The 17,560-nt window shown below is 37.5% G+C and overlaps 1 protein-coding gene across 1 annotated transcript; it reads left to right on the top strand.

Annotated features, from left to right (window-relative positions):
* The first annotated feature begins 2,889 nt into the window (after positions 1-2,889).
* Positions 2,890-5,727, top strand: LOC140235769 (allatostatin-A receptor-like). The gene is made up of 2 exons (XM_072315778.1): positions 2,890-3,444; positions 5,269-5,727. The coding sequence occupies exons 1-2, from the start codon at positions 2,890-2,892 to the stop codon at positions 5,725-5,727; spliced, it is 1,014 nt and encodes a 337-aa protein (XP_072171879.1).
* Positions 5,728-17,560: the final 11,833 nt, after the last annotated feature.

Below are 17,560 nucleotides of genomic sequence, written 5' to 3'. Positions count from 1 at the left end.
CCCTCTGTGTGTACGGTTGTTTTATGTGCTATAGATGTGTTGAACTCCGGGGCTTAATTCGAAATATCTTAACGTGTTGATGTGTTTATTTGGCTTTTGATTACAATAGTTGATGATGGCTATTTCATATACATCATGTCGTATACTGTTTCACGGTTTTTTTTTTCTCTTATGCACCTTTATCTAATCCGTATCTTGCACGTGGTTGCACCTAGCGCATTTAATACTGCATGTATTAGATGGATTTGACGCCTTATTAATCCATACATTATCATTAATTGTTGTTATCGTTTTCTCATTTTTCAACAGACAGTAACGAAAGAAACCGGAAATAATTATGGCAACATCCACAATTTCCACAATTTTGCGAGTTCCACTGGAATTTAGAATGGCTGTCATGGTTGTATACATGCTCCACTTCATGTTAAGCCGGCCTTGCGATGCGAATATTACGATTTCGACAACTAATTTGACAATGGAAAATTGGTTGAATGCAACGCTCGTTGTCAACACTGTGTCTGCAGGTCATTTAACTGCAACGATCCTTAATGATTATGATGTCTACATGGCTTCAAACTCCACAGAAGGTATTAATTTCGATTTGTGTGTGTGTGTGTGTGTGTGTCATTAATATTATTAACGGTTCCTGCAATAAAAACTAATAATTCAGGGATCTACCACGCATATGTTTTCATGACAAGCCCTCTTATTGTATTACAAAAACTAAATCATCGTTTCTTTCCCACTTTCTTTTTGTATCACCACAATTCATTTTATTCTTTTTTTTTCTTTTTTCTTTTTTTTTTTTTTTTGCTGGTGGCGTTCAATTCTATGGGAAAATGGGATTGGAGAGAGGGGGAGAGTTTGCCCGCGTATCACTGCACAACTCTAAAAAAGCTATATAGGGAAACGTGCTTTGGATCTAATTATTCAAAGTGTAAATTCTGAACATAATTCTTGTTTTGATCGTCTTTAACCACAATACAAATATACCATCAAAACTACCTCTTTGGGGATGATGGGGGTTCACATGACTTGAGTAGCGCTCTGTATTTTTTTTTCTGAGAGTATAATATGAAGAGTTTGTTGGCAAAAACCGATAAGTCCATTTTTGAAGATTTTGAAGTACGGTCTCTGTCATAAAGTACAAAATAATACCTTTTAAATAATATATTAGTCACTACATATAAAGGTATATTTTTGAAGTTATGGTCAAAAGAAGCAAAAATTTTCTTATTATTCTCTTTATTTTTCTTGACCTTTAATCGCAAATATCTCCATTTGGCAAATATGGACGTATCGATTTTTGCGAACAAACACTTCATATGTTAACGGATATTTTGGTCTTGGTGGCCGATTAGCTTGATACTGTTTGATTGTAAGTGTGATGAAACTGTAGAGCATATACATTGTACTAACGATTCGAGAACATATATTATATATATATATATATATATATATATATATATATATACATATATCATATACATACATCAACCTATATACATATATATATATACATATATATACATTTATATATATACATAGAGAGAGAGAGATCATATATATCTATATATCTATATATATATATATATATATATATATATATATTATATTATTCTGAAAGTTTATCTCTAAAGTTACTGAAACCATATAGTATTAAGTTTTCAATTTAACGTCAATCGCGATACTTTGAGGGCATTTCACAGTAATTCATTGGCCTCGGTTATTATTGCGTGAGCTATCCCTGACAAAAAAATATTTCGTGATAGATTGCGTGCTTTTGCAACAGTTTGCATTTTCACATGCTTCAGTATGTATGAGGTACTCCATGCATTCTGATATCCGACAGCCGACTTTCTGCAATTATTTTGTCTGATAATTATACCAAATCATTCCATTATTTCAATAACGTGGTATGATAGATTCATACCTCAGGACCCTTGTGGAAACCGCTTTGTGTCCACTTCATTGGAAGGAAAAAAAAAGAAGAAGAAAAGGGAATGCAGGCTGATTCTATCATACCTGACAATCTCTGCGTAATTATCATGGTATAGGGTTTCATTCAATGACTCTCAATTATTATTTCTTCATGACTTCATTTTTTTCGGGTGTTAAAAAAGAGATAGTGTCTCGACTTGATAGTGTTCATCAGTGATTTAAAAAGCACTTATTTTCCCATAGGAACACTCTTACATTTGGTGACAAAGTAGTAGCATTGGTGGCTATACTGCTAACACATTGAATAATCGGCACTTATTTGTATCGATGAAGGACAATCAACTTGTCAATCATCAGTTACAACAAAAACACAAGAAAAACGTAAGAATTCATTAATTAAAGGATTTACTTTGACAAAAGCAATTAATTTTTTGTTTAGAATAATGCTAATAGTGCTTTTATCGGTATTTAAAGCACAAAATGTATAACAGTGGTTACTCTACAAGAACTTGATAACCATCCTGCATCACTTAATTGCCGTATCAAAATTTGATGATAGACTTAATACTGTAGAGGTTCAGGGCAAGACGTTTTCTATTCCCTTCTGAACTCGCGAGCCCTGTATGGCGCACTTGCATGCAGAGGAAGGATAGTTACCATGGTTACCAAGCAAGTCTCAGCTGCTCTCACTGCACTAACTACATAGCTCTGATTAAGAAGATCGAAGCAAGACAATCAAAGAAGTAATATGTTGTCACGAATACAAGTACCAATGTACAGTGTATATATTATTTTCTCGCCCATAAATTTGCCAGAACTTGGTCATATTGGTGGCTTTAAAGCGATCATGGCGATATGGCTATATACATAATGATATCAATAGATTTATTAGGCCTATCATTCAAAATCAAACTTCTTCATGTTATGAAATAATATTGTTCCCCGACAATGACAAAAGCAATCTGTTTTCATGCAGTAGTAACGTCAACCAGTGCGTATGGAGATGATACTGCCCTGCGACCCGTTGGCTGGACTCTCCTGCCATTTCGCTGGACATGGTGGATGGCCTTACAGATCTCTTCCGCCGTCCTGGGTATCGTTGGTAACGCCCTCGTCATCGTTGTTATCGCTAGCCGTCGCTCCGAGACTCAGTCCACTGGTATCCTGATCAAGGCTCTGGCCGTCGCTGACCTCTTGACCTCCGTCTTCCTCATCCCGATACCGACGGCGATGACAGTGCCGTCTACCGTGTTGGGAGAGTTCTACTGCCGGTTCATCTACCCATTGTATCACCGCTGGGTTACCGTCTACGCGTCCATATACATCCTGACCGCAACGTCTGTGGAGCGGTACGTCGCGGTGGCTCATCCGATCTACTTCAACCGCTTCGTAACAAGGCGGAATGTTCACGTCCTTGTCGGGATTCTCTGGTTTCTCGCGGCCATCGTCAGCGGGATCGGCCGATTCACCAACATCCTAGACCACAAAACACACACCTGCCAGGTAAAAGGTCACATGAAACAAACTTTGCTGCTCTGCTAGATGTCCTGAACAGTGAAGCGTACTAGACGTGTTGAGAGTTTAGCCATTTGGAAATGTCCCTTACACGCAGCGGATGAGGCCTCAACCTCAACACACCTGTAACACCGTTGAATTCACGTGCACTCTAGCCCCCTTACTTAGCATAGAATATTACAACTCGTTCCATTGCATTTGCTTCTGCGACAATTGCTCCCATGAAATATCTGCACGCTATTCAAGTTTAACATAAATTCTAACCACAAGCATAACCCTAACCTAATCATAATCTTCACGTCACCAAACTGTACCTAAAACCTTATCACAACCCTAACCCTAACCCTAAGTTCTTGGAGAAAATAAGACCGGAGTAATGTCGCAGGAGCAAATGTTGTGTAACCATTGAAATTATTATTGATCGAGTCTATGAAAAAACAAACAAACAAACAGGCAAACAAAATCTAAAAGGTTTAGTGCTGATGATTCTCATTCACCAAACCAATAAACAGGTAAACGCATGTCAGTCCAAGGATGTGATAGCCGAGCCTACTACCTATAATTGATCAGACTATTGGGGTCGCATGGCGATCAATGCTCGCCCTGGTGTAATTAGCAAGTAATCGTTTGACCCTCCATTAAACTTGTGTATTCCGCAGAACACCATCCGCATACAACCCAATCGTTTTCCCCAATGATCTTAATGATCAGAAAATCACCATTTCCCAGTTTATTTTATGCTCGAAGCAGCAGGAGTGTGGTTCAACTGCCAATAGCTTGAAGAAACTAGAAGCGAGGGAGAGATCACATGTTTCTATTATGTAACACTGATGCAATGGCAATTTTGAGCAAGATTGCGCGCCGCAGCTTCCAAAGATTTTACAGAAGATAAAGTATAGGTACTCCTAATTTGTGTGTATATATTTTATTCAAAAGCCAAGATCCTCCAAGTCCAAAGGCGCTCTCCCCCAATTTGAGTTGGGGCGTCTTAGCTTAACAATAACCCCATGACAAAGGATCGCTATTAAGATCACTGTATGAATAGAAATAGATAGGGAATATTGGAGAAACCTAAACGCCAGAGGGAAATATCAAAATTCAGATAAACTTAGCGTAATACTGCAAGGTGATATGTTGTGAGCTTCTTTTTCCATTTCGGGTTTTTTCTTTTCTTTTTAGGGGGATAGTATTGCATAAAGCCACTCTGACAGCTGACAAACGGAAGCGCTACCAAAATCTGATATGTAAAGAGATCAAAGTATTCATGTATTTCTTTCTCAGCTGAACATGTTCAAGTTAAACAAGTAAAGCAGAACAATGCTGACAGACAAAGAACCCTATAGTTCCGTGGTTCCGTACGGCAATTGCGTGACGCACTTCAAAAGCGGATAACTACATCAGATGATGGAATTTTCGTAGGAGCCTTATTTTCTTAATTAAGTATAATACAAAACTGCAAACAAAGAAAAATAATAGGTATGCAGTTCGACTATATCCAGTGAAATCATCTTAAGATGACGTCATTGAATTCAATTTGATACAATTTTCGTGGTTTCTCATGGAAGACTGAATGTAATGTTTGTGTAAAGTAGACGCGAGACCAAACGACGGCGGTTGTAATTCCCCTCCGAAGCCCCATAGGTATTAAAAGGCTTTAGCTATACATGTACTGGCAAAATTGCTGCCATACCAACAGTGGGTATTGAACCAAGGAACTTGTGATTGATAGTCTATAGTTTTCTTAACCGACTCCATTTCAGTGTTGTTCCATTTTTCTCTTTGAAAGCCCGTACTTTCTTCTAACCTCGGCAGGTGAAGTTCTACTCCTACGCCGGTCTGATCTTCACCGCCATCTACCTACTCTCCTTCGGCCTCCTCATCCCGGTTATCATCATGTTCGTGTCGCAAGCCCTTATCGTGTGCAGTCTTCGACGACAGTCAAAGGTCTTCAAGCAGCAGGCCAACAACTCGACAGCCCCGTCCTTCCACCTCGTGGCCCGTAAGCGCGTCATCCGGCTCATGATGCTGGTCATTGCCGCCTTCATCATCTGCTGGACTCCGATCCAGCTCTACGTATTCCTCTTCAGCGTCGGGGTGACGCCCCGGAGCCTGTTCTACGGGACGCCGCTCTTTCAGACGTTCATTGTGCTCGGCTTCTACAACTCGTGTCTGAACCCCATCATTTACACCATGCGACACGCTAAGTTCCGGATGGCCATTAAGGACATGTTCTCTCACACATCGAAAACGTCTACTGGCCCGGTGTTCTGAATACCCCGATGAAGTTGTGAGAAGATACGAAAACGTCTTTAATCATGCAGAGATACGGAAGTCTCACATTTTCATCCAAGTGGTAACAAACAAGCCTGTCACTTAAAATGAGAGCAATTTGCCTCAGCTTAGCGCAAAAACAAAAACAAAAAAATGATTCAATTACATTCGTAACCCCAGCCCACCCCCACCTGTCAATAATCGTTAAAGTGACCTCCTGTCCAATTCCTCATGCATTTCTAAATAAAATAAGTAAAAAAAAATAGACAATGGAGAGGAAGTCTTTTTTGCAAGCTATCAATCGCCTGGAAAAAAAATAAGATAAATCATGAGAATATTACTAACAATGAGCCGTTTACTATGATCATACACGTAACGCTGTGTGAGCCAAAATTTATATTCTGTTTCACATGGTCAAGCGAACTAAGCTGTCTTCTCGTCAGTCATTGGTACCGAAGAACATCTTCAGGAATTAACGAATTCATATCCTAGATCGCATAACATATTTTTAATAAGCATCAAATTAGTCCCGATATAGATTTTTGCGGGCATTTTCGTAAGGAGCATTCAATTTCGCACTCAAGTCAGAGAATACGGATTCATGACGTTGAAATTGAAATGCAGTCAAAAGAAGCATTTAAGATATGAATGACCGAGAAATAAACTGAAGTACAAATCCTTCAGTATGACTACATCTCGGAGCTAAATACACGCAGTATGAATTTTATCAATCAGTCGTCGATCATCAATGGAAATCGATTGCAAAGACCTATAATTATGAAGCTAATCCTTTAATATGTGTTTTTATTCAATTTCATTGAAATACTTTTGATTTTAGCACAAAATACTTCATCATACTTCGTCATCACTGACAAAATTGAATCTTTGCCTTCTGTGAGTGTGTGGGTTTTTGTATTTTTAATGACGTTTACGAATATTTTGTATCAAAATTCAACTTTGCACTTTAGAAACGCCCGCATGAAGCGCTCAGTATAAATGGTATGTTATTGCAACGTTGTCGCTTTTCTTGACTGACGCAAAAAGCGGTTTTTTAGAGATACAAGTGTTAAGATTTGCATACGTCCACATGATAAACTGCTATGAAATGTCGTCAACTATAAAACACTGCTTTTACCCAAACGCGTGCTAACCAAGTTAAAGGGATGGTTTAGTATTGGTGGAGATGATGATTGAACTTTTAACTCTTTGCAAGATACTAAGAAACTATTTATGAAATGTTACAGAGCACACTACTCTAAAAAAGAGGAATTCAAAGTTTATTTGCTAAAAATCACTTTTTTAATAACCAAGATATCCAAAAACAAAGCAAAACATACCGATCCTAATAAAATGTGGGTCCCACCTTTTAGTCCCATCTTTTATTAGTATCGTTTTGTTTTGGATACCTGAGCCATTTCAAAACCAATTTTCATCAAATAACATGGAATTCCTCTTGGAATTACATGGTCTCTCATATTTCGTAAAAGGGTTATCATTATCTCACTACAAAACTTAGAAACCTGAAGCCGGGTCTCAACCAAATCTGTACCATCCCTTTAAATGGAGAAAGAAAGGAAAATAATATAAGGTCCTGCAGAAGAGTGTGGGTATGTATTCGTGCTATAATGACCAATTATAAATTCGAACACTGTTTGTTTTACCACATTAGAATTTCAATTTGTTTAAAGTGCTAACACTCAATATTGTGATTGCTTTCTCCTGTCTATATCGGAACTTAGATTATAAAATGTTCACGCTATAATGTTGTTATTGTGTTATTGTGTGCTGTTAGCGTAGTCTGGGTGCCAAAAGGCTGTTTTTCCATCCACCCAATGTGATTGAGTGGTTTTACCCTATTTGGAGGGTAGAGTGAATCCGAATCTGGATGATCTAACTCTTGCATTCACAAGTGTTTTGAGATATTCAAGATGGTCGCCAAAACTTGAAAGAATAATTTAGAATATATAGATTAATAACTAAGTAATGAATATTGCTAAATAACACGTGGTAATTCATATTTCTACAAACATTTCAATGGTGAAAATTTGTCAAATCAGCCGAAATGGTATCTAAAAAAAGGAAAGATAAAAAATGGCTGCCACAGTGATAACTTATGCGTAATACCCTCGTATGTCTTACAGGATATGTTCACGCCTACCACGTTTGCCTACGCTGAAAGCGTCGATTTTAACATCCTTTTAAAGAGAAGAAAGTCTGACATTTCAGGAACCCAAAATAGACCTAATAACTCTATTATACAACAACAAAAAAACATAAAAAACGGCTTTCAGAATGGCCGCCACGATGGCAAAATTAAGGCCTAAAATCTGACTTTGGCACCTGCTGGACAAAGATAGTCGCAGCAGAACGATGAATAAAATATTGAATGTACTTATGTGTGTTTATTCCTTTTTTTTTTTTTTTTTTTTTTTTGCAACACTTACACCTCGAAGAGCCGAACTAATATACAGGAGTATAGGCCAAGCTCATCGTGTGCCTCTTAAATTTATCTAAAGGAACGATTTTCACTGTAGTTCATGCATGCTTCTCTACACGATGTATTTTGTGTCTGTAAAAGACTGTACAAAGACATTATGTTAATAAAGAACGATTCTGCGTTTTTGCACATTAAATATACTGTCAAACATTAATTATTCATCCATCACATATGGAAACTGCATTTTATATTCCTCCGGTACCTTCACGTGCTTAATACCATTCATTCAAGAAACATTGGTTGCTCGTTCAATGAAGGGTGAAATACTGAGTAGATATGCTAGCCAGATTCGAATATCTAAGTATGCCTACTCATGTACTTCCCATACTTAAGCCTAAATGAACATTGCGCCCATGTTGTGTCGCATCGGTACTGAATGACCTTGTAATGTTATAGTTGTATTGCAATCACTAGTATATGCGCGTCTGTCAGTGTATGGGTGTATGGGCCTACTTACAAGTGTGTGTCTGAATCTATGTCTGCAAGTTGAGTGTCTGTTCTACTTGTAACGACAGAACAATCAGCCAATACACTGTAGCCTATATTTTTAACAGAAAGCGATCTCCCACAATGAGAGTAAGTATCCGCTCTCATATCAAAAGGATATTGCAACATGCATAAACCATCTCAAAGTGGGGATGGCAATAGAAGTGTACTTCGACGACTGCTCCACGCAGAATTCAATATCTTTGGAGTATTAAACCAAGGGAGAGAGAAATGATTATGACGTCACTGGCCTTCACATTTAACATTCGTTACAACTTTACACGCTATTGAACGCAGAGAAGAGCGAAAAAAATGACGGTGTCACCAACTTTTCACATAACGTAGCGCTTATTACTTCACTCCTATTAATGTCGTATCAGACAGTGTACATGCATGTCAAGACTTCTAAAGCATGCAGTGGTTCTTCAGAGTCCACATTATCTTCTTATCATCATAATACACCCACCTTTTTCCATTTCCATGCCAGTTTGTGGGTTTTTTGTGCTGTTTTTTTTTTTTTTTTGACATACGCGAGATGCAAAATTTGGTTAACTACACTTTGTAGCCGATGATAAGAAGACATTAATCGATGTTCGCGGTATACACAGTGTAGTTGTACACTTCACCAAGCTTTAGATGATTGTCAAAGTAATGTCGTTTGTCGGTACCATGATACACTCTCATACACAGCTATTCCTTATTACGTCTACCTTCATATATTTAAACAAGAGAATGCTTTTATTGCTGTTCCTCCTACTTGGGGTATGCCAGACATCAAATTTACAACACCTCAAGTTGTAATAACTATATTTCTGCGCGTTGAAATCAATATATTGTAAAAATAAAAAACAAACAAACAAACAAACAAAAATGCAAATACATTTACAACATTACAAAAAAAAAGAGAAAACTATGTCAGCGAAGTGCAACAACGTGCGCTGGCGGTGCTGCGGTTTCGTGCAGTATTTTTGGACGCGTCACAAAATAACAAGTGTAAGGAGATTACGAGTATATGCGCTGTCATATCATAATATTGTCATTTTCCCCCTGCCCTTTTGACAAAAGCAATAACATCTGGAGGTAATCATCCCAGGGAGGTTCTAATACGATTGTCTCCTCTGTACCCAGCTTAGTTCTACCATTAAAATGTACAGCAAATAAAGAACATTAAGATCGTGGGTTGTTGTTTGTTTGGGGGTTTTTTTTTCGCTGGGGAATCGCATTTCGAAACTTCAAAAACAAACAAACAAACGCACGCCAACGCTGCGGCATCGAGACAGCGATGTTGTCTCCGCCAGTGCTGTCCTAATGCGAGGCATCTTACCGGCGCCTTATAGCCTCTAACACTGTCGAACAATCGATATTCCACACTTGCCGGTACTCACAATCACACTCACACTCTCTATATGTCATGAAGAAGCGCCCCTCGTAATCCCTCGTGGGTTTAAGTCGTTCTAAAGGGTTTACTAACCATCTTTCTGCCGCTCCTTCTATCATGTCCAAGGTACTGTTTCTTCAACATGTCCTCTTTTTTCTTTCCACGTACCTCTTCTTTCTTTTTACATTTTTCTTGTTTTCTTTCTTCAACTTCTTGCCCATTTTCCATTCATTCTATCAATGGCAAGAGACCTGCTCTTTAAAATTACATTTCTCTTGCGTACATCTTGCTTAAATTTCGAAATGCTTTACGGCTGTGGTTAGCCTACCTTTACAGTTCCCTGTAAGATAGCACATATCCAGTGCAAACATGTCTGTTATAATCCGTAATGACTGAAGACAAAAAGCGAAGTATGGGATGTTTGTGTATGCACATGAAAAAAAAAAAATAAGGTTTGGAAGCATGATTATGCAAAGCCACTCAACATGTAGTTGCGTATAAAATCTTGTTTGGTATATATACCGCATTGCCAATTTGTTCGATTTGATATTGAATAGAAACCCAAAAAAAAAAAACTAGAAATATCACTGAAGGTGATTAATACCCCCGCCCCGTGACGACAGTCTTACCCAAGGAATGATCTTTCCTTGATCTTCTGCCATTTAAATGCCGTTACCATGGCAACGCAGCTTCCGACACGTCCGAAAAATATGTCTTGCACATCTTCCCACCAAGACTATTGTGTGTGCCACATTTCATAAGCTTTTGTCAAAAATTGAGGAAGTAGTTCAATCCACAAGATCTTTCCTTGATCTTCCGCCATTAATATGCCGTTACCATGGCAACGCAGCTTCCGACACGTCCAAAAAATATGTCTTGCACATCTTCCCACCAAGACCAATGTGTGTGCCACATTTCATGAGCTTCAGTCGAATACAGAGGAAGTAGTTCAATCCGCAAGATCTTTCCTTGATCTTCTGCCATTTATATGCCGTTACCATGGCAACGCAGCTTCCGACACGTCCGAAAAATGTCTTCCACATCGTCCCACCAAGATCAAGGTGTGTGCCACATTTCATAAGCTTTGGTCAAAAAACTGAGGAAGTAGTTAAATCCGCAAGATCTTTCCTTGATCTTCTGCCATTAATATGCCGTTACCATGGCAACGTACTTTTGGGTACTGTCAAAAAATGCGTCTTGCACATCTGCAACCAAAGGCACACATCTGTACCAAGTTTCATGGAAATTGGGCAAAAACTGAGGAAGTAGTTTGCAACACAAAATTTTCCATCATTTTGGCTCATAATATGTGAGCTGTTACCAAGGCAACATACTTTTTGTCACTGTCAAGAAATGTGTCATGCTGACCTATATCCTAAGACAAACATTCAATATGAATTCCATGAGAATTGGAAGAACACCGATGAAGCAGTTTTGCCATGAAGCATTTTGCCCTATATTTTACCAATAACATGCCGTTACCATGGCAACGCACTTTTTGCCACTGCGGAAATATGTGTCTTGCACATTAACATATTCAGATGAACATCTGTACCTAATTTCATAAAAATTGATCAAAAACTGTGGGAGGAGTTCGCGACGCAAGATTTGTACCCATTTTTGCCCATAATATGCCGTTACCATGGCAACGTACTTTTGGGTACTGTCAAAAAAATACGTCTTGCACATCTACAACCCAAGGCACACATCTGTGCCAAGTTTTATGGGAATCGGTTGAAAACTGAGGAAGTAGTTCGCGACGCAGGATTTGCAACGGACCGACCGCCCGACCGACCGCCCGACCGACCAACCGACCGCCCGACCGCCCGACCGCCCGACCGCCCGACCGTCCGCTGATTCCTATATACCCCCTTCAAACTTCGTTTGGCGGGGGTATAAAAAAAAAAAGCATATGAATTCTTTCGAATGCATTTCATTTTTGATATATCATTGACCTTACACGTCCACTTATGATTTTTTTTTTCTGAATGTCTCTCTATACTATATTTTTTGTCACTTGCACAATTATGTATTTTTTCGCTCATAGGTAAAAGTAATCTTTCTTGTATATCTACAATGTCGCGTCTCGTTGATTTGCGCTATAGTACGCGTATGTTGAAGTTGAAATGGTTAATAATCATCACAATGTTCGTTTCGCTCCCATCGTTACGCGATTATGGATTGTTTTCACAGGCGTATAAAGATCCATCATCGTAGTGTGAAGTCTATGTGATTTCTTTTTTTAAATGTAATTGCATAAAATCCATAACTGACTCGTCATATGTTCCAGCATTCAATAAATGCACCTGCCAACCTCGACGTTCAAAACGGACCAAGTTGGAAAACAGTCTCTACAAAAAAAAAATAACATTAATGATATGATAATAATAATAATAACAATAATAATAAAGAGAGAAAAAACAAAAATAAATGAATATATATATATATATATATATATATATATATATATAATCAACAATCGCATATATTCACGAAAATTAGAACTTACAGACCATCACCTTTTTATATCATGAAAAACGGAAACGTTTCTAAAATCTTAGGAAGATAAGTCAATGGATAAAGTCAGAAAAAGAACTGTCAATGTTTCCCATGGTTACGATCTGCATGTCTCAAGTTCTTACAAGTACTAGTATATAGTAGCATGTCCTTAAATCCGTTCTGTACTCGTATCCCAGCACACTATTAATACGGTCTTGCAGTGACGAACCGAGTTAAAAATATATTACGCTTTCTCGCAATTTAACGAGTATAATTATAAAAATCCCTTAAACTACGAAAGTCGCTGCTGTATGTATCCGTTTTTGTTTCATTGCTTGCTGCGAGTTCATTTCAAATGTAAAACCATAAACTGTGCCACTACACCACAAATTCTGTCGCAGACAACAACAATAACAACAAAATCCAACGTGTAATTATCTATTCATGTTATAGCAATTGTAGGTTTGTATGGATTTGTGGCAACGACCCGCCTATATATTTAATGTGTTGATTTCTTGTTCGCTTGCTTTCTGTGCGATTACATTTTTTTTTTCCAGGTCTTTTCTTTTAACAGCGTGCCGCACGCTTATTGTGTTAATACAGTATCAGGAAATACACGTTATTTGGTGAAGCTCAGATCCGTTTTAATACATCAGTGATCATTCCATCATAGGTTTATAATACTTGCTTTTGTCCCAAATCAGTTGTTCTATTTTATTCTTTTTATTTATTGTATGTAATAGATATTCAATTCAAAATTGTATTTTGAAATACAATTATTATTGTACTTATAGTTACAGTAGTAAGGCCCATATTGGTTTTCTTTGTTTCACGTGAAAAATAATTCTATTGTGTTGCATGACTGTAAACTAGTGTACATGCACACGGATGGCACGCAATTCAGCCTCTGGGCTGCTATGTACCATTTGTGTTCGATCAAAGTAAACTTATAATCTATCTACTGTTGCATTTCCGCGGGTATTTGACGCATATGGATGAACAGAACACGGAAATCATAAAATACACGAGGCTTGCATAATACATCATCTTCCATAACTCAGACTTCGCAGAATAATCACACTAGAATAACACTCGTTCTCCTGAACAGAATAAACGTAAAGACACGTACAACTATGGTTATTGTCATGGTTGTCATTGATAGAGCACTTTACTAGAAAAACAAACAAACAGACAAACAGCACGAATATTCTAACAATGCGATACCAATAAGACCAGTCCTCACATTGCAAACACTCTCATTATTCAAGTACATTTTTAATACTCTGAAATCTCAAAGCAGACTGCATAAAAATGTCATGTTCTTAAAAATAGAAATATAATCACAAAAGTTGAATATTTTTACTGGAAAGAATGCAAATGCTCACACGCCCCCATACAGTCTATATCCGCGTCATCACTGCGTATTAAAGGAAGAAAAGTAAAGGCTGTCATTAAACACGCTTCACGCGGGCAATGATTCTACCGCATGGGTGCGAGTACCAACTGCGAGATATGGTTCCGGCCTATGGGCAATGTCAGAAGTGAAATAATAATAATAATAATAATAACAATGACAATAACAATAATAATAATAATAATAATAATAATAATAATAATAATAATAATAATAATAATAATAACAATAATAATAATAATAACAATAATAATAATAATAATAATAATAATAATAATAATAATAATAATAGTTTTTATTATTATTATTATTATTATTATTATTATTATTATTATTATTATTATTATTATTATTATCATCATCATTATCATTACTAATTATCATTACTATTATTATTATTATTATTACTATTATTATACAACGTACGGTCTTCTTTATCCAGGATGCCATTTTTAGTGTTGCCACTGCCCTACCAGGAAGGCCCTACTTATTATACACCTGGGTCGAGAGGGACATGATGGGTAACAAGACATCATGACAAACTTGTCCCCATCATGGTGGCGTTTCACTATTTTTATAATAATTACGTTATATATCTACTGCATGCAAATTAATTTTCTATTGTACTCATTTATTCATTTTTCATCTTATTTATCCATCTAGTTTCTTTTCGAAGAAGGAAAGAACCTTCTTTCGTCATTGGCTCAATGCTTCTGGTAAACTGCAAAGAGACATGATCTACTTCGTTTACGTCTATTCTTTGGTTTTATCGGAGCGTTCCTCTAATGCACACGTTTCACACTTACAGTTGTAAAACCATATCGGGTAAGTATGCAGCCCTCTATACAGCCTATAACAATCCGCAACATTTTATCAAACGCAAGGAAGCGCACTAACAGATTTAATCGCCAAAGTCTTCAATCCAACACTTTGTGTTTGAGCCTTATGACATTGTGACGGGAATCACTATTATGAGCGTGACATTCGGTACTTGAAAGCACTGCAGACAGTGTGCAACAACCTCTCAGCACAGCTGATAGTCAAATTGCAAGGAGGGGTTATCGTCACGTCCATGTTTAAGGCCGTAAATCCCTTTTGCAAAAAATCACAAGATTATGCGTGGTTTAAAAAAAAAAAAAAATGTCTCCATACATCGTGAATGAAATCTTATGGTAATATACCTCACAGTTTTTAATCAAAAAATAAAAAACTAACCTCGTGCATGTCACTCGAGAATGCGTTCTCCTTCTCAACCGGGAATAACGTTTGGATTTTTTTCGGGGTCCGAATTCACTTGAAATCTATAGTAGGCCTACTGTTTTCCCCTTCATCATAAAGAAGTTTTTATTTTTATTATTCTGAGGAAATATTTGAATTAAATAATAATAATAATAATAATAATAATAATAATAATAATAATAATAATAATAATAATAATAATAATAATAATAGCTGGTTTTTATATAGCGCATTTCACACACTTCAGGGTTTCAATGCGCTTTACGCAGACTATTATCACCCCTGTCTCTATGTTTTGAAAGCGCGCTAGTTTTATCGCTCTAATTGAGAAAATTTCTCGAGTCCAACTCGGGATATTTCCGAAATAGCAGGATAATTAATGCAAACTAGCGCGCTATTTGATAATGTTCGGGCTGATGAGAATAGGAAATGAAACAGCGCGCTAACTTGCGATCGCGAAAAATATCTCGAGCTTGGATTTTTATCGGGCTGATGTGAAAACGCCTTATACGATATCCACCTTCTGAAAGAAATGTAATTCCCAGGGTTGCAAAAGGGACACACAAACTTTAACGATTGTATTCTGTCAAACCACGACCCCTTTTCTTGACCATCATTTCAGGACGCGTCGAACACAGTTTCACCACTCACTTGCGATCAATACGGCCAGTGTCACGTCAACGGATCATTCCATCATAATAATAAAGATGACCTTAAACATATCTCATACATGACAAGGTACAAACCCGATTTCAGTGTTCAGCCTCTTGTAAGCATTTTAATGATGTGCGAATGATAAACTCCGAAAATAATGCGATACAACACTTCTGATCATTTGTACAAGTGCTAGGACTGTACTCAGACGAGGTAAATAATATAAACTGATCCGACCTGGCAGCCAAAAATCCGCCATTATACTGTGGTGTCCCATTCGCGTGTGCACATTTATGAGAATAATGATAATAAAAATTCACGATATTTATATAGCACATTATCACATGAAATGTCTCTAAGCGCTACGGGGGAGAAAAATGAGAATGTATGATATGGCATGGCACCTGTTTCGCGCCCGCCGCAATTCGTATCATGCAGTCAGTATACGCGTGCGCAACTGTGACACCGCAATTAATGGCGGTGTTTTATCAAGTCGGATCGAACTATTGAATAGGAGTGGCCGTTGTGGCTCAGTGCTTAAGACTTAGCTCTCTTAAATAGTGAGGTTACTGGTTCAAGTCCCATGCCAGCAGTGGTTGTATCTCGGGATAAGGGAATAACATCTTTATTCTCATTTTCCTGCTCATTGTCTAGTCTTTCGAAATTGACAAACATTCTGCTCCACGCAGGGTTTGTACTTCTATCAGTGTATTAGCCATCACAGAATAAGCCAAATTAACGAGAAGTATACATACATTGTAGTAACGTATACATTCCATCATAAGAAAGCTCTTTAAAGTATGAATATGAGTATGTAATCTATCATCGACCGCATTTTAATTTTAGTCAGGTACTTAACTTTAAACTTAGAGTCAGGAGACTTATCCACTACTCGTATATCAAGCGACCCTACTTATTTTGTTTCCTATAAAAACTCAACCGTTACCATTGATTGACAATGACTAATAGCTTTACAGTTGTACTTCAAGGGTTGACTGACGTCACGAACTATAAGCTCGGTAAGATATGCAGTTCTGCTTTAAAAATTTAATAATTCCTGATAGTATTTGAAAGCATTTCACATCGCACAAAGATAACCGTCTATCTCCTGGTACTGATACGACCAAATCGCCGGGTCACAGTGAGGTCATCCAAGCTGTTTTACATTTAGATTATGATTACTCCACACGTGAAGGTGAAAATCCGATCAACTTTACCGATCAACTTTGAAGTTGACCTGCAAGTAAGATAGGGCCTAAGTAAATAAGTCAAATAAATTAGAAAAATAAAGCGAATCTGATGGAAGATCAGCTGAAATTTCCTTGGCTTCAGGCATGTAAAAATATCACTGAGTTTGACCTCGCTCCGTCAAACAGTGATGTTGGATAGACTGAATATGCTAATTAGCAAGATTAGAGGCAGTAGCATGTCTCCTGTTGTCCTACACGCAAACTTTCGTCAGATTTCCGGGTATGTTAAACATACACGTACAGTAGCTTGTCCATGTTCTATTCAATCATTATGAAAGACTTAATCATAATCCTTTGTACCTCGACACTGGCGACTTCTTAACACTCAACATGTACACTTTAAAGGGAATCGGTTGGCTGGCTGCTGACAAATCGAGTTTACCTGTAATCTGTATGATATCTTTGGGAACAAGACA

This window comes from Diadema setosum, chromosome 12 (assembly GCF_964275005.1).
Source record: "Diadema setosum chromosome 12, eeDiaSeto1, whole genome shotgun sequence".
In the NCBI taxonomy this organism is placed as follows: domain Eukaryota; kingdom Metazoa; phylum Echinodermata; class Echinoidea; order Diadematoida; family Diadematidae; genus Diadema; species Diadema setosum.
This window is presented reverse-complemented; position numbering and strand designations above follow the sequence as displayed.